The sequence below is a fragment of the Pseudophryne corroboree genome, chromosome 6, assembly GCF_028390025.1.
Source record: "Pseudophryne corroboree isolate aPseCor3 chromosome 6, aPseCor3.hap2, whole genome shotgun sequence".
Taxonomy (NCBI): domain Eukaryota; kingdom Metazoa; phylum Chordata; class Amphibia; order Anura; family Myobatrachidae; genus Pseudophryne; species Pseudophryne corroboree.
The window spans coordinates 637,113,401-637,139,001 of record NC_086449.1 but is presented as its reverse complement, the minus strand read 5'-3'; the positions used below and the strand labels follow the sequence as shown (position 1 = coordinate 637,139,001).

General features: G+C 45.7%; 1 protein-coding gene across 4 annotated transcripts in view; it reads left to right on the top strand.

Annotated features, from left to right (window-relative positions):
• The window catches only part of GNPDA1 (glucosamine-6-phosphate deaminase 1), a 31,924-nt gene extending 8,581 nt beyond the window's left edge, over nt 1-23,343 (top strand). For 3 of the 4 annotated variants that reach the window (XM_063928143.1, XM_063928145.1, XM_063928144.1), the window contains exons 2-7: nt 4,269-4,397; nt 4,826-4,927; nt 8,606-8,788; nt 17,960-18,144; nt 20,056-20,230; nt 22,936-23,343. In XM_063928143.1, the coding sequence (XP_063784213.1) occupies nt 4,269-4,397; nt 4,826-4,927; nt 8,606-8,788; nt 17,960-18,144; nt 20,056-20,230; nt 22,936-23,036 (875 nt within the window). In that variant the 3' untranslated portion in view covers nt 23,037-23,343. Of the gene's footprint in view, nt 1-4,268; nt 4,398-4,603; nt 4,707-4,825; nt 4,928-8,605; nt 8,789-17,959; nt 18,145-20,055; nt 20,231-22,935 lie in introns of those variants that run through there. The other variant, XM_063928146.1, reaches the window with a different exon arrangement.
• The last annotated feature ends 2,258 nt before the right edge of the window (nt 23,344-25,601 follow it).

The following is a 25,601-nucleotide window of genomic DNA, read 5'->3' as shown; positions in this document are numbered from 1 at the left end:
TACAAAAATTCAAGTTCAAGATGGAGTCACTCAGAGCAGTGATAGCGAATCTGGAAGAAGGGGACTTTATGGTGTCCCTGGACATAAAGGATGCTTACCTGCATGTCCCAATTTGCCCTTCACATCAAGGGTACCTCAGGTTCGTGGTGCAAAACTGTCATTATCAGTTTCAGACGCTGCCGTTTGGATTGTCCACGGCACCTCGGGTCTTTACCAAGGTAATGGCCGAAATGATGATTCTTCTGCGAAGAAGAGGCGTATTAATTATCCCTTACTTGGACGATCTCCTGATAAGGGCAAGGTCCAGAGAACAGCTGGAGGACGGAGTAGCACTAACCCAACTAGTGCTGCAACAACACGGGTGGATTCTGAATTTTCCAAAATCTCAGTTGACCCCGACGACACGTCTGCTGTTCCTGGGAATGATTCTGGACACGGTTCAGAAAAAGGTGTTTCTTCCGGAGGAGAAAGCCAGGGAGTTATCCGAACTTGTCAGGAACCTCCTAAAACCAGGGAAAGTGTCTGTGCATCAATGCACAAGAGTCCTGGGAAAGATGGTGGCTTCTTACGAAGCGATTCCATTCGGCAGATTCCACGCACGAACTTTTCAGTGGGATCTGCTGGACAAATGGTCCGGATCACATCTGCAGATGCATCAGCGGATAACCTTATCGCCACGGACAAGGGTGTCTCTTCTGTGGTGGTTGCAGAGTGCTCATCTGTTAGAGGGCCGCAGATTCGGCATACAGGACTGGGTCCTGGTGACCACGGATGCCAGTCTGAGAGGCTGGGGAGCGGTCACACAGGGAAGAAACTTCCAGGGAGTATGGTCAAGCCTGGAGATGTCTCTTCACATAAATATACTGGAGCTAAGAGCGATTTACAATGCTCTAAGTCTGGCAAAACCTCTGCTTCAGGGTCAGCCGGTGTTGATCCAGTCGGACAACATCACGGCAGTCGCCCACGTAAACAGACAGGGCGGCACAAGAAGCAGGACAGCAATGGCAGAAGCTGCAAGGATTCTTCGCTGGGCGGAAGATCATGTGATAGCACTGTCAGCAGTATTCATTCCGGGAGTGGACAACTGGGAAGCAGACTTCCTCAGCAGACACGATCTACACCCGGGAGAGTGGGGACTTCATCCAGAAGTCTTCCACATGATTGTGAACCGTTGGGAAAAACCAATGGTGGATATGATGGCGTCCCGCCTCAACAAAAAACTGGACAGGTATTGCGCCAGGTCAAGAGACCCTCAGGCAATAGCTGTGGACGCTCTGGTAACACCGTGGGTGTTCCAGTCAGTGTATGTGTTCCCTCCTCTGCCTCTCATACCAAAAGTACTGAGAATTATACGGCAAAAGGGAGTTAGAACGATACTAGTGGCTCCGGATTGGCCAAGAAGAACTTGGTACCCGGAACTTCAAGAGATGCTCACGGAGGATCCGTGGCCTCTACCTCTAAGACGGGACCTGCTTCAGCAGGGACCGTGTCTATTCCAAGACTTACCGCGGCTGCGTTTGACGGCATGGCGGTTGAACGCCGAATTCTAAGGAAAAAAGGCATTCCGGAAGAGGTCATTCCTACACTGGTAAAAGCCAGGAAGGAGGTGACTGCACAACATTATCACCGCATTTGGAGAAAATATGTTGCGTGGTGTGAGGCCAGGAAGGCCCCCACGGAGGAATTTCAACTGGGTCGATTCCTGCAAACAGGATTGTCTATGGGCCTCAAATTGGGGTCCATTAAGGTTCAAATTTCGGCCCTGTCGATCTTCTTCCAGAAAGAATTGGCTTCAGTTCCTGAAGTCCAGACTTTTGTAAAAGGAGTACTACATATACAGCCCCCGGTTGTGCCCCCAGTGGCACCGTGGGATCTTAATGTAGTCTTGGATTTTCTCAAATCCCATTGGTTTGAGCCGCTCAAATCGGTGGAGTTGAAGTATCTTACATGGAAAGTAACCATGCTACTAGCCCTGGCTTCAGCCAGGAGAGTATCAGAATTGGCGGCTTTATCATCTAAGAGCCCATATCTGATTTTCCATACGGACAGGGCAGAGCTGCGGACGCGTCCTCATTTTCTGCCTAAGGTGGTGTCAGCGTTTCACCTGAACCAGCCTATTGTGGTGCCTGCGGCTTCTAACGATTTGGAGGATTCCAAGTTGTTGGACGTGGTCCGGGCATTGAAAATATATATTTCAAGAACGGCGGAAGTCAGAAAGTCTGACTCACTGTTTATATTGTATGCACCCAACAAGATGGGTGCTCCTGCTTCTAAGCAGACGATTGCTCGTTGGATTTGTAGCAAAATTCAACTTGCACATTCTGTGGCAGGCTTGCCACAACCTAAATCTGTCAAGGCCCATTCCACAAGGAAAGTGGGCTCATCCTGGGCGGCTGCCCGGGGGGTCTCGGCATTACAACTCTGCCGAGCTGCTACTTGGTCAGGGGCAAACACGTTTGCAAAATTCTACAAATTTGATACCCTGGCTGAGGAGGACCTTGAGTTCTCTCATTCGGTGCTGCAGAGTCATCCGCACTCTCCCGCCCGTTTGGGAGCTTTGGTATAATCCCCATGGTCCTTACGGAGTCCCAGCATCCACTTAGGACGTCGGAGAAAATAAGAATTTACTTACCGATAATTCTATTTCTCGTAGTCCGTAGTGGATGCTGGGCGCCCATCCCAAGTGCGGATTGTCTGCAATACTTGTACATAGTTATTGTTACAAACAAATTCGGGTTGTTATTGTTGTGAGCCGTCTGTTCAGAGGCTCCTACGTTTGTCATACTGTTAACTGGGTTCAGATCACAAGTTATATGGTGTGATTGGTGTGGCTGGTATGAGTCTTACCCGGGATTCAATATCCTTCCTTATTGTGTACGCTCGTCCGGGCACAGTATCCTAACTGAGGCTTGGAGGAGGGTCATAGGGGGAGGAGCCAGTACACACCACCTAATCCTAAAGCTTTATTTTTGTGCCCTGTCTCCTGCGGAGCCGCTATTCCCCATGGTCCTGACGGAGTCCCCAGCATCCACTACGGACTACGAGAAATAGAATTATCGGTAAGTAAATTCTTATTTTTTTTTTGTGCTTCTTCAAAAGAGTTTGAACAAAACATCTTGAAACCGCAGTTTAAAGGTGTGTACACACGGTGAGATCCTTGATATGCCCGATTTTGACTATGCTGTTTCCCTTGAACTCCCCAGAGCCCAGCACCACCGATTTTGACTAACTTTTCTTGAGATATGGACTGTGTGTGCTTACGATTTTGGCTTATGTGAGATTTTGCCTTATGTGAGATGTAATTGAAATGTGAGATGAACAAGATAGTACACCGATCTAGCAAGGATTGACTTGCCTGCACAGTCTAAAGGTGTGTACACACGGTGAGATTTTTTACACCTTAACTTTTCTTGCGATGCCGACCTGGCGGGACCGCGCATTGGGATTGAATCGGGATTGCAAGGTGACTTTCACCTTGCGGTCTGCACTAACTTTTCTTGCGATTTTGACTATATAGTCAAAATCGAAAGAAAATATCTCACCGTGTGTACACATCTTTATTTTAAATCTTTGCCTTGGATAGACCTTGCTGATACAGTATAACTACCTTGTGTTTTGTTGCTGTGTTCAGTATTTCCATGGTGTATGACCTTTAACATGAAACGGTCTTCCCAACCATGCCTATGTAGCAGTGTTTGGCTGATCCTCACCCAGTTTTAAGCTTCCTAGTCAGCTGTTTCTGTTTCAGTTAATGACTGTGTTTCAATCTACATATGAAAATGATGATCATGATCACCTGTTTAGTATGATCGGTTAACCACACCTGACTATAATCAAACAAAATCCCCGACTTTGCAAGTGTATCTTGAAGAATTGATGCTGTTTTGAATGCAAAGGGTGGCCATACCTAATACTGATTTGATTTAAATTTCTCTTCTGTTCATTTACTTAATTGCATTTTGTTAACTGATAAAAAAAATAAGCTAACACTTGTATTTTTTTTAAAGCATTTTTACTTTTCAGCAATTTTTTTCACACCTGCCTAAATCATTTGCACAGTATTGTGTGTCGAGAAAATTGCGGCAAAGCAGTGCTGTTCATAAGCGGAAACGCGCCTGTTTCCCAACAGCTTTTGCACAAAGGTTAGCCAGCCTCACATGCATGCACCTCTACAAACGGATGACTATACACATTTCGATACATCTATAGTGAAGAATTGTTTTCTGTTGCCATATCTACCATATTCATGAAAATGACTGTTATTTTAGAGAAAATGAAACTTATCATACTGGATGATTATGACCAGGCGAGTGAGTGGGCTGCAAAGTACATTCGAAATCGCATCATCCATTTCAAACCAAGTGCTGAAAAATACTTTACGCTGGGACTTCCCACAGGTAATCTCTATGCAGTTCTCACCATTGTTTTGTTAATATATTGGGATGCCTGTACACTTTAGCTATGGAGGCATGTGCATGTCAGCGGTGACGCTCCCCGTGTTGTATTTTCTGTCATTGGGTAGGAGAGAAGATGGTGACGGCACGCATAGAGGGGAGGGACATGACATGGCCACACCCCCACTGAAGGATGTCCACAACCCCCACATGGGCCCCTACCGCTACATTATTTGGGAGGGCCCTTCATGCCTCTATCCGAAACTGCCTACAGTGCTAGACCCATCTGTGTGTAATGCCCTTCAGTCTGAAGCAAGTGGTATTATTACAACTGTATATTCAGATAAAACTAATGAGAACCTGTAGTTTCTGATCTAATTTTTCATAAAGATTACCATTTTGTAATTATAATATTTGTTCAAACCTTATAGGAAGCACTCCACTAGGATGCTACAAGCAGCTAATAGAATACCATAGAAATGGAGACCTTTCCTTTAAGTATGTGAAAACCTTCAATATGGATGAGTATGTGGGTGAGTTCCTAAGTGAGAGCTAACTGTTTTTCACAGACTAGCATTTACGCCCTGCCTGTTCATTATATCTGCAATTGTTTGGTATATAAAGTTTGGTAAAAAGCCCTTCTCAAACACCCTTTATTAGTGTGTTTCCCCTGGAAATACCAACAATAGTGACCAATAGTATACCAGCCAAGTCAGCCAGTGTCCTCAAAAACCAGACAGAATATTCTGTAATACCCCTTTCTGATTAACAATAGCTGGATCGCACCCAGGAATGTGTACGTGGGTGCTTCCCAGGTGCGACCCGGCTTGAGACCCCTTCAGACTTGTGGCCTGACTCGGCATATTGCTGGGTTGGTGACGTCACTGCTGACGCTACCGGAGGAAGTGCTTGGAGATAATCCTCCCCAAGCACTGCCTCCTCCTATGCAGAGAACGGGTGCCGGGTCGCCTTGACCTGGCTTACTCGTTCACACTGCACGCATCCCGGGTTGATTACGGCTTCAACCCAGGTCGAGACCTGGGATGAAATGCCGGAACGCTCGACCCAGGATATTCTTTCAGTACCCTGTCACACTGAGCAAATTCCCGGGTTGATGCGCATTCATGTGCAATAACCTGGGAAATATTTGTCAGTCTAAAAGGGGTTTGAGTGTCTTTATGGTCCCTGGGGTCAGTTCATGTGAACCCTTCATCGTTTACCTACTTGCAACTCATTGCTTGCTGCTAGTTCTTAAGAAATGTATTCAGCCTGTGCAGTTGTGTGATATCAAGGAACACCACTCTCCATGCAGCCAGCGTATGTACACTAGCTAAGGTCTCTGCAGCTTTGCACCAGTCCCTTGCTCTGGATGGTAAGATGCAAACTTAGCACACATGAGAGAAGAATATAGGGGGTCATTCTGACCTAAACGCTCGCTGCACTTCTTCACAGCGTTCAGGTCAGAACTGCGCATGCGCCAGCGCCGCAGTGCGCCGGCGCATAGCTGTCAGCCGACCGCTGTCGTTGCCTAGTGATCGCCTCTGCCTGATTGACAGGCAGAGGTGGTCGCTGGGCGGGAGGGGGCGGCACGGCGGCGTTTGGCCACCGTTTTGTGGGCACGATCCGAGTAACGCAGGCACTGCGAGCCGGGCAGCGACGAGTAGCTCCCAGCCAGCCGCAGGAGCTGCGCTGGCTGGGAGTTACTCTACAAGTACAAAAGCATCGCCGCTGTGTGATGCTTTTGTCCTGGAGGGGGGAAGGGGGGCACGGCCTGACATGCTGGGCATACTAGCCCTGTGCTGGGTGTCACAGCTATGATCAGGTTGGAATGACCCCCGTAGTGTGTGTATAGTTAAGATATAGGGAAAATTAAAAATGGCAAATATCCCTCTGCACCATATAGGAATGATAAATGCGGGAGAAACTGGCATCAGATTTGCCTGTTTCAATTCATAGTTCTCTCAAATCCTAACCAAAAGTGTAAAAAAAAAAAAAAAACCAGTAGTCAGGATCACAGTGTCAGATCAGTGGGGAAAGGCTGAATTTTTGGTTGGGGAACTGTAATGGTTACTGCCACCTTTGCTTAATAAACGTTTAATGACAAAAACAATTAATAATCATTTCAACATAAAACCAATTCAGGTTAAAATTGCAAAGTTAATGATTGTGTTATTACCCTTATTTTACATATTACAAATATAGTTTAGAAATAGAACATTTTATATATTCACATATATTGCATTCATATATAAAAACGAACTATAGGCTTATTCCCCTTTCATACCCAGCGGAGAACCCAGGTTGTTTCTGGGGCAAGCCGATGCGCCCTGGGTCCTGGCTCAGGGTTAGGGTCAGGCTGCAGACGAGGGTTTGGGGATTAGGGATAGTATACTCACCTAGTCGGGATCCTGAGCGATGGGATGATGCTGTCTGTATAATGACTGCCGGAATCCACATACCATCCCCTTTCTCACATAGACAAAGTCAGTGAGCGCATGTCCAAGCAACTGTGGGCAATGTAGAGGTGGACGGAAACATAAATATGTCTGTATCATCACGTATCATTGGCAGTAAGGGTGGTGACAGTGTGCCGTGATGATGTCATGTGTCAAACCAAGAGTATGGATAGAGGGATAGATGCAGACAACTGTGCATTTGAATGAAGATACACATTTCCGTGCATGCAGTGCTTGAGCATCTATAGATGAGTTGTGGATGAGCTTTGCACCAGGCACAAGGTGTGACGCAGGATGCTGAGCTGGTCTGTCTTTCATTTTATGCATAATTGTGCAAGATGTCTTTCTTCCACGTCTTGTCTACTGTTAACCATAGTGCACTACCAAATCATCTGCCCTTAATAGCTGTAAATCAAACATTACACCAGAAGCCATAGTTCACAGCAATAACACTTCATTAATTGATACTAAAGTTCACCACCATGACTAGCTGTGTGCTCTGATTCTATTTATATTAATCTATCAGATAGGAGCTGTCACAGACTGCTTCAGAACATTTTATTTAATTTATGTTGCCATGTGGAAAAGGATTCGATTGTCAGTAACTATGAGTAATCCGACAGTGTTTTGCCCCGTTTCCGACCATCTCAATACGACTTTAAAAAAAGTCATACAGAGATGAGGGTGCTGAGGGAGAGCAGCGGCGAGATGGGGGTACGCAGCGGGGAGACGGGAGTGAGCAGAGGCTACAGCAGCTTAGCCGGAGGATGTGTCACCGCCGCCAGACCTCACCACAGCGTCCACCCCGGCTCCAGCAAGCGGGACCTCGCTTGCTGGAGCCGGGGTGGACGCTGCAGTGAGCGGCGGCAGTGCCCCATCCTCCGGCTAAGCTGCTGTAGCCTCTGCTCACTCCCGTCTCCCCGCTGCGTACCCCCATCTCGCCGCTGCTCTCCCTCAGCACCCTCATCTCTGTATGACTTTTTTTAAAGTCGTATTGAGATGGTCGGAAACGGGGCCAAAAACTGTCGGATTTGGCGCCCCGTTTCCGACAGCAGCATGCGGATTGGCAGCTATTCTGTCGATCCATGTGCTTTCCGACAAGTCAAATTCCCCGACTTGTCGGATAAAAAAGCCGGGGACTGAATAGGTCGGAACCCCTTTTACGGGGGTCAGAATAGGTCGGAGGACTGAATAGGTCGGATTCCCTTTTAGGGAGGGTCTGAATAGGTCAGAGGACTAAATAGGTCGGATCCCCTTTTAGGGAGGGTCGATACAAAGACAATCAGGGCTGCCAAGAGAAATCCTGGACCCCGGTACAACAACTTCCTGTGCCTCCCACTCCACCCTGGAGGGTGTGTGGCCACATCTATTTGGGGGCATGTCTAGCACATGAGAAGCACCCACTCACAGGAGCATGGCATGCCTCCCAGACAGGGCAGTAGAGAGCCTGACTGGGCCCTGGTACTTTTCAGGGGGCATGGCCTAATCACAGGAGGCGTAGACCTGGGCCCAGGTAATTTGGACCCTCTCACCCCCTCTGTTGGCTCCACTGAAGACAATAGGCACCATTCTGGTGAAGGCAGCCTCATCATCAGGAATAGTGATTAGTGAAAGTGTCACGATTAGATGGAGCTCTAACATGACTGTGTGTTTCAGTCCGCCGCTATAGAATGCGTTGGTTGCACATATTTATAAGGAGAAGCAGAGACAGTGTGTAGGAAGAACTAATATATGTAATAATTCCCTGGCTTGCAGGACTCCCTAGAGATCACCCAGAGAGCTATCACTCATTTATGTGGAATAACTTTTTCAAGCACATTGACATCTGCGCGGAGAATGCGCACATCCTGGATGGAAACGCAGCAGACCTACAAGCTGAGTGTGACTTATTTGAAGAAAAAATAAAGGCTGCTGGTGGGATCGAACTGTTTGTTGGAGGTGAGAAGATTACCTGACAGTATTGTAGTACTACAGTAGTTGTATCCCAATAGGAATCAGAACGCAGTAATGATTCTGCCACATAAATGTGAATGGAGAAGTCATTTACTATAATTCAGAACATATAGGGGTATATTCAATTAGTGCCGAATTTTCAGACAGTTGGAAAATTGGCACTAATTTGACCTATGTACTGTGTATTCATTTTGCCCGTTTTTTTATCCATTTTTTTTTTGCCCATACCTATTTTATTTATTTATTATTATTTTTTGTCGTCTAATCGGCATGGGCGAAAACAGACCCAAAAACTGTTGAAAACACCTGCAAATTCGCCAAAACACGTGGATCGGCGGCGAATTCACCGATCCATGTGGTTTTCGCCCATGCCGGATTTTTCGGGCAGTCGAATAAACAGCACAGCATTGAATAGGTCGAATGTAAATTTGACCTAAAAACGGGCGGAAAGTGCCATTTTTTTTCAACTGGTCGAAAAAACGGCACTAATTGAATACCTCCCAAAGTATCTCAATATCCCATCTAAGGAGCTTGGGGAAAGACTTACTGTATATAATGTTATCATTCGCCTTAAAACCATAGTAAGCCATGTGTGATCTGTGAATTCTTTGGCAAAGATGAGTGGTCTGTGACAGTGGTGTGGATGGGTCTAAACCAGGCGAAGCAAATGCATCCTCCCCATAATGGAGGCACTAGAGTCTGCGGGACGCAAGCACTGACACGTGTACAGATAACTACAAATGTACACTTCTGTTGATAACAGGGTGAAGGTGACCCATCAGTATGATGGATTCCCACTGCTTAGTAGGCCAGTACTGTCTGACATCACACTTGCAAATAGGCATTATAATTTGTTAGGAGGTTTATGCCCGTGGTCCAAGCATAGTATCTCTCTCTGACATTCTCAGTGGACTGTGCTTGATGATACTGCCTGCTCCTGCCCACACTGATATATGCAGTCACCTGGGTCGGGTTAAGTTTTGAACCTTTAAGAGAGTTAGCCCTGGTTTATCGTGTCATAATCACCTACCATGTGAAACAGCAATAGGTTACATTGTATCTGCTACTGTAGCTCTTGCTCCTGCAATCTCTTTATGCTAGACCAGTGGTTTCCAAACTTTTTTGAATCACGGCGCCCTAGAATAACAGAATTCTTTTCACGGCACCCCTAGGCCAAAAATTTCTTATTGAGAAATTTAGAAAGAAATATTACATTAAGTAGATCGCATTTATATGTCATCCTTAGGGTCAGTTGTGTGGTGAGGGACAAGATTTGCTTCTGTTTGGCCACATATTTTATGACTGGCAGCCACCAGCAATGGTTTTACCTATTATATTGACCATGAATAATTTGAATTGGTCCTGGACCACCAACCCAGGGCACCCCTACAAGTCTCCCGAGGCACCCCAGGGAGCCACGGCACACAGTTTGGGAACCTCTGTGCTAGACACATGTGCCTGCCCAATGTGTATTTATTTATTTTTCTAGACACAGTCATGATAAAATCTTAAATTATTAACTTGGGGTCTTCTAAGTTGAAGCATCTTCAATTTATTTTGGATCTCCTGTTTATTTACGTACAAGAAAAACAAAAACTTTTTTTTTTTTTTTAATAGATTCTTTATTTAAGATTTTCAAAATACAAGATCTTCATAGTACAACAAAAGCAGCTTTCCCAGGGTATATTATAATAACCATTTGAGCAGTTGAAACCCATTACCCTGTGGACGACTGAAATATGTCATCCATATACATATTTAAGTCCAGCCTTTGGCATCTCTCTCACATAGTGGGAGGTAGGTGGGATAGCCATTGGAGCGGAACTACTGCCCTGGCAGCATTGTTCATATGTTTGAGAAGGGATTTTTTTATAGAGTGATGTCTATATGAGAGAGTAACCAGGAATCAGGTCCTGTTGGGGCAGAGAAGCCAAGTATCTCTGATGCTAAGTCTATGATCCCTGCCCAAAATGGGGCAATCAGTGAGCATTCTCACCAGATGTGGAAAAGCACCATTTTACTTTTTTAATTTCCATACAAAACGCAATTTCCTGCTAATTGAAAATATAATCCATTAGAGGAGGATGCTGAAAGCGGCATCCCAACAGTCAGAATCCCAACGGGTCATACTGGGGTTAGGCTGTGGGAGTGGAGGGTTAGGCTGAGGGGAGAAAGAAGGGGTGGATAGGGTCAGGCTGTGGGTTAGGAGTAGGGTTAAAATACCAGTACAAAATCTACTCCTAGTTGTTATTTGGTTCCCACTAGAATGCCTAAGATTCCCTTCTTCTTCTCCTTTATGGTTGTCATGGTTCGACCAGGTAAGAGACTTTGTCCATATTTGGTGGAAGTGACCCAAAATTTCCTCTTATTGGGACGGTATCTGGACCCTACTGGGGGATTTTTCCATGCCCAGTCCCTTTGAGTCTCTGGATGACTTTGTTGAGACTTCCAGTTTCTAGTTTTAACAGCTCCTCCAAAAGACTCATCCTCTATATACTCCATGCTCGTTATGTGCACTGGCTAAACACTGGAAGCAACCCTCTCCCCCGCCCTTGCATATGGTTTTATCTAAAACCTGGTCCATTGCTAATATAGAAAGGATTACAGCTGCCCTACATTATAACTTGGGTAAGTTTAATCAGGTTTGGGATTCTTGGTGTGCATATAATTCTATCACTACTCTGGTTGTTTAAGGTCCATTTGCTGGGATTTGAGGGCTGTTGGGCTTAGTTATTTTTATTCTTTTGTTATTACCAGTGTCTGTGTCCATGTGTTTTAGTTAGTTAGTTATACTCAGGCACTTGGGTTTATACCTTTTGTGGTAAGCTGCTAGCCTTACTAAAGGTTTAGTGCTATGTGGGCTGTACTACCTCCTCCTTCCTTTTTGTTACAGGTTTGGGGCTCCCGTTAGGGGGTTTGGTCTCCCCTTCTTTTGCCTCATTTCTCTTGATCTCCACCCCGCCAGTTTTTATTATGCTTTGTACATATGTTGTATGTTTGTTTGCTGATGCTTGGAACAGAGTTCCCTTTGCCATCTGCTTGATGCCAGTGGGTCATGTTTCTTTATACTTGTATGTAGATTTTCTCTGACGTCCTAAGTGGATGCTGGGACTCCGTAAGGACCATGGGGAATAGCGGCTCCGCAGGAGACTGGGCACAACTAAAGAAAGCTTTAGGACTACCTGGTGTGCACTGGCTCCTCCCACTATGACCCTCCTCCAGACCTCAGTTAGAATCTTGTGCCCGGCTGAGCTGGATGCACACTAGGGGCTCTCCTGAGCTCCTAGAAAGAAAGTATATTTAGGTTTTTTATTTTACAGTGAGATCTGCTGGCAACAGACTCACTGCAGCGAGGGACTAAGGGGAGAAGAAGCGAACCTACCTAACAGGTGGTAGTTTGGGCTTCTTAGGCTACTGGACACCATTAGCTCCAGAGGGATCGACCGCAGGACCCGACCTTGGTGTTCGTTCCCGGAGCCGCGCCGCCGGCCCCCTTACAGAGCCAGAAGCAAGAAGTGTTCCGGAAAATCGGCGGCAGAAGACTTCTGTCTTCAACAAGGTAGCGCACAGCACTGCAGCTGTGCGCCATTGCTCCTCATGCACACCTCACACTCCGGTCACTGATGGGTGCAGGGCGCTGGGGGGGGGGGGCGCCCTGAGGGCAATATAAGACACCTTGGCTGGCAAATCATCACAATATATAGTCCCAGGGCTATATATGTTATAAATTACCCCTGCCAGAATCCATAAAAAAAGCGGGAGAAAAGTCAGCCGAAAAAGGGGCGGGGCTATCTCCCTCAGCACACTGGCGCCATTTTTTCTTCACAGTGCAGCTGGAAGACAGCTCCCCAGGCTCTCCCCTGTAGTTTTCAGGCTCAAAGGGTTAAAAAGAGAGGGGGGGGGCACTAAATTTAGGCGCAATATATGTATACAAGCAGCTATTGGGGGAAAAATCACTCAGTTAAAGTGTTAATCCCTGCATTATATAGCGCTCTGGTGTGTGCTGGCATACTCTCTCTCTGTCTCCCCAAAGGACTTTGTGTGGTCCTGTCCTCAGTCAGAGCATTCCCTGTGTGTGTGCGGTGTGTCGGTACGGCTGTGTCGACATGTTGGATGAGGAAGGTTACGTGGAGGCGGAGCAGAGGCCGATAAATGGGATGTCGCCCCCTGTGGGGCCGACACCAGAGTGGATGAATAGGTGGAAGGTATTAACCGACAATGTCAACTCCTTGCATAAAAGGCTGGATGACGTAACAGCTGTGGGACAGCCGGCTTCTCAGCCCGCGCCTGCCCAGGCGTCTCAAAGGCCATCAGGGGCTCAAAAAACGCCCGTTACCTCAGATGGCAGACACAGATGTCGACACGGAGTCTGACTCCAGTGTCGACGAGGTTGAGATATATACACAATCCACTAGGAACATCCGTTACATGATCTCGGCAATGAAAAATGTGTTACACATTTCTGACATGAACCCAAGTACCACATAAAAGGGGTTTTATTTTTGGGGAGAAAAAGCAGCCAGTGTTTTGTTCCCCCATCAGATGAGTGAATGAAGTGTGTAAAGAAGCGTGGGTTCCCCCGATAAGAAACTGGTAATTTCTAAAAAGTTACTGATGGCGTACCCTTTCCCGCCAGAGGATAGGTCACGTTGGGAGATATCCCCTAGGGTGGATAAGGCGCTCACACGTTTGTCAAAAAAGGTGGCACTGCCGTCTTAGGATACGGCCACCTTGAAGGAGGCTATCCTGAAGTCTGTATATACACACTCAGGTTCTATACTGAGACCTGCAATTGCCTCTGCATAAATAGTGCTGCTGCAGCGTGGTCTGATACCCTGTCAGATAATATTAATACCCTAGACAGGGATAATATTTTGCTAACAGAGCATATTAAAGACGTCGTCTTTTATATATGAAGGATGCACAGAGGTATATTTGCCGGCTGGCATCCAGAATTAATGCAATGTCCATTCTGCCAGGAGGGTATTAGAAACCCGACAGTGGACAGGTGATGCTGCCTTTAAACGGCACATGGAGATTCTGCCTTATAAGGGTGAGGAATTGTTTGGGGATGGTCTCTGGGACCTCGTATCCACAGCAACAGCTGGGAAGAAAAATTTTTACCTCAGGTTTCCTCACAGCCTAAGAAAGCACCGTATTTTCAGGTACAGTCCTTTCGGCTTCAGAAAAGCAAGCGGGTCAAAGGCGCTTCCTTTCTGCACAGAAACAAGGGAAGAAGGAAAAAGCTGCACCAGACAGCCAGTTCCCAGGATCAAAAATCTTCCCCCGCTTCCTCTGAGTCCACCGCATGACGCTGGGGCTCCACAGGTGGAGACAGGTGCGGTGGGGGCGCGTCTCGGGAACTTCAGGGACCAGTGGGCTTGCCCACAGGTGGATCCCTAGGTTCTGCAAGTAGTATCACAGGGATACAGGCTGGAGTTCGAGGCGACTCCCCCTCGCCGTTACCTCACATCAGCCTTGCCTGCTGCCCTCGGAGAAAGGGAGGTAGTACTGGCGGCAATTCACAAGCTGTACTTCCAGCAGGTGAAATCAAGGTACCCCTCCTTCAACAAGGCCGGGGTTACTATTCCAAAATGTTGTGGTACCGAAACCAGACGGTTCGGTGAGACCCATTCTAAACTTGAAATCCTTGAACACTTATATACGAAGGTTCAAGTTCAAAATGGAATCGCTCAGGGCGATTATTGCAAGCCTGGAGAATTTCATGGTATCACTGGACATCAAGGATGCTTACCTGCATGTCCCTATTTACCCTCTTCACCAGGAGTACCTCAAAATTGTGGTACAGGATTGTCATTACCAATTCCAGACGTTGTCGTTGGTCTGTCCCCGGCACCGAGGTATTTATCAAGGTAATGGCCGAAATAATTATCCCGTACTTGGACGATCTCCTTATAAAGGCGAGGTCCAGGGAGCAGTTGTTCGTTGGAGTAGCACTATCTCGGGAAGTGCTACAACAGCACGGCTGGATTCTGAATATTCCAAAGTCGCAGCTGGTTTCTACGACGCGTCTACTGTTCCTGGGTATGGTTCTGGACACAGAACAGGATAAAAAGGGTTTCTCCCGGAGGAGAAGTCCAAGGAGTTGTCGTCTCTAGACAGAGACCTCCTAATACAAATACAGGTGTCGGTGCATCAATGCACGCGAGCCCTGGGAAAGATGGTAGCTTCTTACGAAGAAATTCCATTCGCCAGGTCCCATGCAAGGATCTTCCAGTGGGATCTGTTGGACAAGTGGTCCGGGTCGCATCTTCAGATGCATCGGCGGATAACCCTGTCTCCAAGGGCCAGGGTGTCGCTGTTGTGGTGGCTGCAGAGTGCTCATCTTCTAGGGGGCCGCAGATTCGGCATACAGGACTGGGTCCCGGTGACCACGGATGCCAGCCTTCTAGGCTGGGGGGCAGTCACACAGGGAAGAAACTTCCAAGGACTATGGAAAAGTCAGGAGACTTCCCTACACATAAATATTCTGGAACTAAGGGCTATTTACAATGCCCTAAGTCAGGCTAGACCCTGCTTCAACACCGGCCGGTGCTGATCCAGTCAGACAACATCACGGCGGTCGCTCATGTAAACCGACAGGGCGGCACAAGAAGCAGGATGGCGATGGCAGAAGCCACAAGGATTCTCCGATGGGCGGAAAATCATGTGTTAGCACTGTCAGCAGTGTTCATTCCCGGAGTGGACAACTGAGAAGCAGACTTTCTCAGAAGACACGACCTCCACCCGGGAGAGTGGGGACTTCATCCAGAAGTCTTCCAAATGATTGTACACCGTTGGGAAAGGCCACAGGTGGACATGATGGCGTCCCGCCTCAACAAAAAGCTACAAAGATATTGCGCCAGGTCAAGGGACCCTCAGGCGATAGCTGTGGACGCTCTGGTAACACCGTGGGTGTACCAGTCGGTGTATGTGTTCCCTTCTCTGCCTCTCTCTTACCCAGGGTAATGAGAATAATAAGAAGGAGAGGAGTAAGAACTATACTCATTGTTCCGGGTTGGCCAAGAAGAGCTTGGTGCCCAGAACTCCGAGAAATTATCTCAGAGGACCCATGGCCTCTGCCGCTCAGACAGGACCTGCTGCAGCAGGGGGCCTGTCTGTTCTAAGACGTACCGCGGCTGCGTTTGACGGCATGGCGGTTGAACGCCGGATCCTGAAGGAAAAGGGCATTCCGGAGGAAGTTATCCCTACGCTATTTAAAGCTAGGAAAGAAGTGAACGCAAACCATTATCACCGCATATGGCGGAAATATGTTGCGTGCTGTGAGGCCAGGAAGGTCCAAAGGAGGAATTTCAGCTAGGTCGATTTCTGCACTTCCTACAGTCAGGTGACTATGGGCCTAAAATTGGGTTCCATTAAGGTCCAGATTTCGGCTCTATCGATTTTCTTCCAAAATAGAACTGGCTTCACTGCCTGAAGTTCAGACTTTTGTTAAGGGAGTGCTGCATAGTCAGCCCCCGTTTGTGCCTCCAGTGGCACCGTGGGATCTCAACGTGGTGTTGGATTTCCTGAAGTCGCATTGGGTTGTGCCACTTAAATCCGTGGAGCTACAATACCTCACGTGGAAAGTGGTCATGCTGTGGGCCTTGGCGTCGGCCAGACGTGTGTCAGAATTGGCGGCTTTGTCATACAAAAGCCCTTATCTGTATTTTATATGGATAAGGCGGAATTGAGGGCTCGTTCCCTATTCCTTCCTAAGGTGGTATCAGTTTTTCATGTGAACCAACCTATTGTGGTGCCTGCTGCTACTTGGGACTTGGAGGATTCCAAGTTACTGGACGTGGTCAGGGCCCTGAAAAGTATATGTTCCAGGACGGCTGGAGTCGGGAAAACTGACTCGCTATTTATCCTGTATGCATCCAACAAGCTGGGTGCTCCTGCTTCTAAGCAGACTATTGCTCGCTGGATCTGTAGCACGATTCAACTTGCACATTCTGCGGCTGGACTGCCGCACCCTAAATCTGTAAAAGCCCATTCCACGAGGAAAGTGGGCTCGGCTTTACAACTTTGCCGAGCTGTTACTTGGTCGGGTTCAAACATTTTTGCAAGAGTCTACAAGTTTGATACCCTGGCTGAGGAGGACCTAGAGTTTGCTCATTCGGTGCTGCAGAGTCATCCGCACTCTCCCGCCCGTTTGGGAGCTTTGGTATAATCCCCATGGTCCTTACGGAGTCCCAGCATCCACTTAGGACGTCAGAGAAAATAAGATTTTACTCACCGGTAAATCTATTTCTCGTAGTCCGTAGTGGATGCTGGGCGCCCATCCCAAGTGCGGATTGTCTGTAATACTTGTATATAGTTATTGTTTAACTAAAGGGTTATTGTTGAGCCATCTGTTGAGAGGCTCAGTTATATTTCATACTGTTAACTGGGTATAGTATCACGAGTTATACGGTGTGATTGGTGTGGCTGGTATGAGTCTTACCCGGGATTTAAAATCCTTTCCTTATTGTGTCAGCTCTTCCGGGCACAGTATCCTAACTGAGGTCTGGGGGAGGGTCATAGTGGGAGGAGCCAGTGCACACCAGGTAGTCCTAAAGCTTTCTTTAGTTGTGCCCACTCTCCTGCGGATCCGCTATTCCCCATGGTCCTAACGGAGTCCCAGCATCCACTACGGACTACGAGAAATAGATTTACCGGTGAGTAAAATCTTATTTTATCTCTTTCAATAACAGAAACAATGTTTAAAAAAAAAAAAATACTCATTAATATTCAGAGCTACAGGTCATATGTTGCATGCATTGCTAAGTAATCTGTAACTCCTGTGGCTGCATCTGTACAGGTGCATCTGCTGCATTACATTATGCTCCTATTCTGCACCACCCCTGGCACTAGCAAGTATTGTACTTATACAAGTGCTCTCTTAAAAATCTCAATTCATTTTTATTTTTCTTCTTTAAAAGGGCAGTGCATTAACATAGCAGATTAAAGGGGGAGCACCATATTTGTTCATAAACATACATTCTTTTTTATATATTCTAGTAAATGGTGATTCTTTTTTTCATACATTGCTTAAATAGATGTTATGTATTTATTAAGTAAAATGTGTGGTATTGCCAATTCACCTGCCCTTATGTTTTGTCACATACATAAGCTCTTTGCACAGACTATGTTCCTGTTTCCTTTGGGTGATAGGGATTGGGCCTGATGGTCATATAGCCTTCAATGAGCCGGGGTCCAGTCTGGTATCGAGAACCAGAGTGAAGACACTGGCTATGGATACTATTTTGGCAAATGCACGCTTCTTTGATGGAAATCTCTCAAAAGTACCCACCATGGCTCTAACTGTGGGTGTAGGAACTGTGATGGATTCAAAAGAGGTAATAATCCGATTGTAACAATTGTGAGGAATGGAGAATGTTTGAACAGCCAATAGGGGGCGATAAATACAACTGTGACTCTTGCAGGCTACACAATTATACTATTATTTTTATATATTTTTATAGTACTGGAAAAAAAGAGGTTTTATAACAAAAGTGACTTAAACTTTTTTTATTACTATAGTTTTATTTATTTATTTATTTTCTCTACATATTGTGTTTATAGGTTGAGTATCCCTTATCCAAAGTGCTTGGGACCTGAAGTATTTTGGATATCGGATTTTTATGTATTTTGGAATAATTGCATAGCATAATGAGATGTCATGGCGATGGGACCTAAGTCTAAGCATAGAATGCATTTATGTTTTATATACACCTTATACACACAGCCTGAAGTTCATTTTAGCCAATAGTTTTAATAACTTTGTGCATTAAACAAAGTTTTTGTGTAAATACATACAATTCATATATGTTTCATATACACCTTATATACACAGCCTGAAGGTCATTTAATACAATAGTTTTAATAACTTTGTATATTAAACAAAGTTTGTGTACATTGAGCCATCCGAAAATAAAGGTTTCACTATCTCACTCGAAAAATTCCGTATTTTGGAATATTTGGATACGGGATACTCAACCTGTAATATCATTTAACTAATTTTTTTTTTTGTTGTTTTTTTTTTTTTTTCTTTCACAAAATATCCTCCAAATTGTCAACTTTTTTTATTTTATTAGCAGACAATAATAGTTATTTAAACCCGATTCAGTATAATTTTGGTAACGTATGCAAATTTGTTAATAAAATGATACTGAATAAGGGTTAGGGTTAAATAGCGGCTATATGCAATTTTCATCATTTCAAAAAAGTGAACAATTTTGGGGACAATTATGGAAAGATTATTTAATACAGTTGGAATTTTTTTTTACGGAGATGCATTATTATTTTGTTAACTATATAAAGAATTTAATTACACAGAAGAGCAGCCAGCAGGAGATCCTAAGAATCGCCCATTACTGCTGCCTGGGAGGGGGAGACGGCAGGGGGAGGTGGGATCAGGTTTGCTTATCACAGCCGCCCCTAGTAGCGCCTGCAGCCAGGGAAGAGAAGAGTAACCACAGCTTCCCTGATACCCCTACGCTTGGGCTTCGAGAAGACTTGCTGCAGCCACAGTTGGATGATACTCTTAAGAGCTGTTTCACACACACCGGTTTTCACCGGATGGCAAAAAGTGGACAAAGTTTGTCTGGCTTTTTGCCATCCGGCAGTGTCTTTCACACACAACGGCTTTGAGCCTTGTTTAATGCTGTGCGCATGCGCAGCAGCAGCGGCAGCTGCTAAAAAAATAAAACTGTGTATGTGAAAGCTCCCATTCACACACTTAGTTCACGACCTACAAGAACAGCACGGCCCCGGAACGACAACCGGACCTTTCAGTGGATATTTCCGGCTGCAACCCGGCAGCCGGGCCGGGGTCGTGCTGTGTTAAAGCAGCAGTGTGTTTTCATATATAACTGAAAACACTGTAAGGCGAAAAGCCGTCCAGCTTTTTGCCGGCCGGTGAAAACTGACTAGTGTGAAACAGCCCTAAGGATCGCTTCCCCATCTAAAGCCCAGCTGTTAGGAGAGGGCTGAGGAGAAGTTACTACAGCAACCAATCGGCCGGCCGAGTGGGCAGAGCCCTGCAGCTGCTGGAAAATTAGCTTCCTGTGGCCATCAGCAGGCTCCTCTGACACTGTTGCATCCAATGCAACCATGCCAAGCAAGTGGCGGAGAGTACATATTTCAGTATAAAGTATTTACAGATCAGTAGATATTTAGTCCAAATAAATTAATGTACCTGTATATATAGAGTATATTATGTTTTCAGTGTATTTATGTCCACCCGCCTGTTGTCCCGGCTTTTGTAGGTAATGATACTCATTACTGGGGCCCACAAGGCTTTTGCCCTATACAAGGCTATAGAGGAAGGTGTAAACCACATGTGGACTGTATCTGCCTTCCAGCAACACCCGAGTACTGTGTTTGTCTGTGATGAGGATGCAACTCTAGAGCTCCGTGTGAAGACTGTCAAATATTTTAAAGGTAATCTTTTATCTAACCCCAGATAATGCTGACAGGTAGGTAATCAGCCAGTACAAAATGTATACATACTATTCTTGGAAACGTTCTTGAAAACCGGGACTGCTCGCCTGCCTGCCTGCCCGCCCGCTGGTAGAAAGCATTTGATTTATCTGTGGCACCTGTCCAGAGTTTAAAGTGGTATAAACGTGATATAGTATATTTGGCTGACTTGCACTAGTTCTGTAATATCAGTCTTTGTGGATTGAGTGCAGCCATGTGGTGCAAAGACCATTCTATCCTAATGGAAATGCAGAATCATTTATAAACAGGTGGAGCTGAGGAGCCCTGTGTATCACACAGAACTGCTTACATGGCTTTCTTAATCCACATCAGCTATGTGAGCTAGACTTGGATGGTAAATCAGGCAAGAGTTTAAAAATATGTGAAACCTCCCAAAAAGTGTCGACCATTCTCATGAACCTGTCAACCTTAAGCATGGTCTAGCTTTTAGCTGTCGACCATATGGTGTTGACCTATTGACTGTCTGTCTAGACAGTGTAGCTCTATCATCGGGATACTGCTTAGCATCATTTGTGTTTGTATAACATGGTTCCCCTGTACTTCCGTGGTAAAGCATGTGTATATTGTGGGCATATTGCTGGAAAACAACCTCTCCCTTGTTTAGCCCGTGATATGGGAATTACTTACTGTCCATGAATCAGAGGCCCCAATACAAAGACCTTCCATGTCTCTGAAGCACACCTATCATCTGTATATAGGTGCATCAGTTCTACCCACCCGTATTTTTGGAAGTTGTGAATGCAGCTGGCGAGTGTGTGTCTAAGTGAGTGCCTGTGGTTTGTTTTATCTTCTAAATATCATGTATGTGTGGATAACATAGTATATCACATCCTGTCTATCAATGGCCACATTCCTCCGCCCAGGAACATAATACTATTTTAAGTAGCTGCCCTTTTACCATCCATATGTTACACAGACACCCTGGCCTACTTATTTGCCAGCTGTATGCTGCACAGATACCACTCCCACCCCTTAAATCCCAGTCATAAGCGGCACAATTGACAGCCACTGCTTGCCGATATGACCCCCCACACATACCAACAACTTATGAGTTCTTGTCTTGGTGCCCCTGCATCTTCAGGCGGAAGTGATTCTGTTTGGGTCATGCAGGCCTGGAAAGCACAGTTGGTGTGGTGCTCGGCTTTGCTGCCACATAGCACTGAGGTAATGAGTTCAGTTGCCAGTCATGGCAGCCCCCCCTTATTGGCTAGGTTTTTTTTCTGTGTGCTCCATTTTCCTCCCACTCCCCAAACATATACTGGTAATTGGCTGTTGCCAAAAAATAACCCTAATTTGTCTGTTTTCATGTGCTAGGGAATATAGATTGTTCGCTCCACTGGGACAGGGGCTGATGTGAAAGGCTAAAATATTCTCTTTAAGCGCTGCGTGAACCTTTTTATAAATAGCTGGTAATAAATGAATATTACATGTCTGTGAGCTCTTAGCACTCATAGGTGCTAATTGATGTACTAAGCATGATACATTGAAAACAAAGTCAGATGGCAATTCACAAGGGTAGTGGCTAGACATTGATTAGATGGAGCGTTGCAATCAACCATTTTGTGGTGGAACAATTCAAAACCATGCAGCCTATATATTCACTGGAAATCGATGATAAGGCTCACACGGGGATATTTATCAAAACTTGGAGAGAAAGAAAGTGTTATAGAGATAAAGTACCAACCAATCAGCTCCTGTCATTTTTAAACACTACCTGTGAAAGGACAATTAGGGGCTGATTGGTTATTTTTATCTCTCTCCACTTTATCTCTTGCCAAGCTTTGAGAAAGCTGCTCAACAATGGGGATTATTCCGAGTTGATCGCTCGCTGGCTAGTTTTAGCAGACGTGCAAACGCTATGCCGCCGCCCACAGGGGAGTGTACTTTAGCTTAGCAGAAGTGCGAACGCATGTGCAGCTGAGCTCTGCAAAAACAATTTGAGCAGTTTCTGAGTAGCTCTGAACCTACTCAGCGCTTGCGATCACTTCAACCTATTTGTGTCCGGATTTGACGTCATACTCCCACCCAAACACGCCTGCATTTTTTCAGACACACCTACGTTTTTGCAAACCCTACCTGAAAACGGTCAGTTGACACCCAGAAACGCCCCCTTCCTGTCAATCTTCTTGCGCATGTCAGTGCAACTGAAAACTTCGCTAGAACCTGTGCACAACCACAACAGGCTTTGTACCCGTACGTCGCACGTGCGCATTGCGGGGCATACGCATGTGCAGAAATGCCGTCTTTTTAGCCTGATCGCTGCGCTGTGAACAATGGCAGCTAGCGATCAACTCTGAATGACCCCCAATGTTGCTTGTTTCACTCCACGGAGGTGACTGTTGCACATACACATATATCCTAAGCCTGCTTGGGTTCCAGCCCATCCACAGAATTGCTTCTCCACGTGCTTAGGATGCTCCATCTAGTACTATGATGAGGTTACTCTTGTAGCTTGCGGTGAGTAGATGAAGCCCTGCCACATGTCCATATAATCTTGTTGCAGCTTGCTGATAGTCACAGTTATGTGGAAGGATTGTGAATGCTTAGCACTGTGGCTGTTAGCAGTGTACTCTCCAGTTCCTTCTTGTCAGTAACTCCAATGTAACTTAAGTGCTGGAGTAATGATTGTGCTGTACTGTTCACAGGTTTATTGCACGTTCACAACAAACTGGTTGATCCCTTGTACAGCATGAAGAAAAAAGGAACTGAAGCAGGACAGACTCCGAAGAAGCCGTACAGTGACTGAGTTAGAATTTATCCCACAATCCAAGACTTGATGCAGGAGCAGACTTTACAGCTCTGCTGCTCACCGGATCTGATCATTATGCCACCTCCAAGATCAGACACACAGGTGGAGGAGGGACGCTTCTCTGTGCTATGTGGGCTAGTGTGGAAACACTTCATGTTAGGATAACTAACTCAAGGAATATTTCCTGATCCTTAAATCCAGCCTTACTCCTTTTTTTTTTATAGTTGTCTTTCTACATGCAAATAATACATTGTTTTTCAACTACAGTTTCTGTATTAGCAATAAAAGTAAATTTTGTATTTCATTATAGTGGTTTTAGCATTATTTTTATTACACAAGTATGCTGTCATTTGTGCAACCTCCTCCAGTCAGCCAGAAGAGTGGAGAGCATAGTTTATTTTAGTAGAAGAGATCTTAATGTGCCTGCATGTATTTGTCATAGCAACATTTAGCACAGAACCAGATTAAAGGGTCTGCTTGATTCACTTCTACATAAAGTGATGGAATCCCACATCCACATTGTACTAGGTATATGACAAGATGAAGCGCTAACACTTTACTTCATAGGCAGGTTTTTAAAACTTAGCACATCAGCATGAATATGTGTGTGTGTGTGTGTGTGTGTGTGTGTGTGTTATAGAAGTGTTAATAGTTTATTTTTATCAATTTCCAAAATTAACAGATCTAAATTAACTCAATATTTGGTGTGACCACCCTTTGCCTTCAAAACAGCATAAATTCTTCTAGGTACACTCGCAGTTTTTGAGGGAAGTCTGCAGGGAGATTGTTTCAGACATTATTTATTTATTTATTAACAGTTTCTTATATAGCGCAGCAAATTCCGTTGCGCTTTACAATTTGAAATAACAATAACAAAATGGGTGATAACAAACAGTCATAGAGGTAGGAAGGCCCTGCTCGCAAGCTTACAATCTATCTACAGACATCTTGGAGAACTAACCACAGATCTTATTTGGATGTAGGCTTGCCCAAAATCCTTCTGTCTCTTCATGTAATCCCAGACAGTCTTGATGATGTTGAGATCAGGGCTCTCTTGGGGCCATATCATCACCAGGACTCCTTGTTTTTCTTTACGCTGAAGATAATTCTTAATTACATTGGCTGTATGTTTGGGGTCATTGTCCTGCTGCAGAAAGCCTACATCCACAGAAGATCCGTGGTTAGTTCTTCAAGATGTTTGGAACACCCTACCTGCCGAGTTCCTTCAAAAACTGTGTGCAAATGTACCTAGAAGGATTTATGCTGTTTTGAAGGCAAAGGGTGATCACACCAAATATTGTTTCTTTTCAGTTCACTCACTTTGCATTTTCTTAATTGATAAAAATAAACTATAACACTTCTATTTTGAAAGCATTCTTACTTTGCAGCATTTCTTGTCACACCTGCCTATAACTTTTGCACAGTACTGTATATATAGGTTCTGTTCAGAGTAAAGGTATCCGTTTGTATTATTTCAGGAAAAATATTCCATGTGGTGGGAAGTATGTTTTATAAGTTTATATCTTCACAAAGTCTCTAGTACCTGTCCCGGCGTATGAAAAAGTGATTGCTTGTAAACGGATTTATTGGTATTATTCCTAAACTAAACTCAATGTTTATTCCTCTTACGTCCTAGAGGATACTGGGGTCCATTTAGTGCCATGCGGTATAGACGGGTCCACTAGGAGCCTTGGGCACTTTAAGAAATCAATAGTGTGCGCTGGCTTCTCCCTCTACTCTATGCCCCTCCTACCAGACTCGGTTTAGAAAATGTGCCCAGAGGAGCCGGTCACGCTTAGGGAAGCTGAACAGTTTTCTACAATTTATTTTCTGTTTGTTATTTTCAGACAGGGCTGGTTGGCACCAGCCTGTCTGCTTCGTGGGACTTAGGAGGGTACGGCCCAACCTTCTATAAGGTTTATGGTCCTGTTCCCCGCTGACAGGACACTGAGATCCTGAGGTAACCATTCGCAAGCCCCACCACAGCGAGCGTACATTCCCGCAGCACGCCGCCACCCCTAACAGTGCCAGAAGTTAGAGTGAGTACTATGCCGGCGTCCCAGTTAGCGGGTTGCTGGCTATTATGGTGGCACAAGGGTAGGACCGCAGCTCTGAGTGCAGGCTGCGTTTCCAGGCTCAGATCAGCATTGCTGCACCGCTGTGAGGGGCGAGCTGAGCCGTTTTTAAACAACTACCCAGACTGGCACAGCGCTTACAGGGGCTCTGTCCCACTGTTAAGCACCAAAATCACCTGAGCCAGTATAAAAAAAACGGGAAGACCACGCCATTGAGGGGGCGGGGCTTCACTATGAGCGGATCCAGCAGCTCACCCGCGCCATTTTCCTTCTGCAGCTTACACTGACAGACTGGCAGGGAAGCGCAGCTCCTCCACAAGGATTCCAAATTACCTCAGCGGTACCAGGGGGTCATAGCAAGGCGGGGGGAGCAATATTCGAATACTAGGCCCCTAAGGGTACTTTAGTTTGCGACCCAGCTAAGCTTGGCATTGGCTATAAGGGCGCGGTGTGGCTGGCTCCATCATACTCTGTGTCTCCCTAGAGG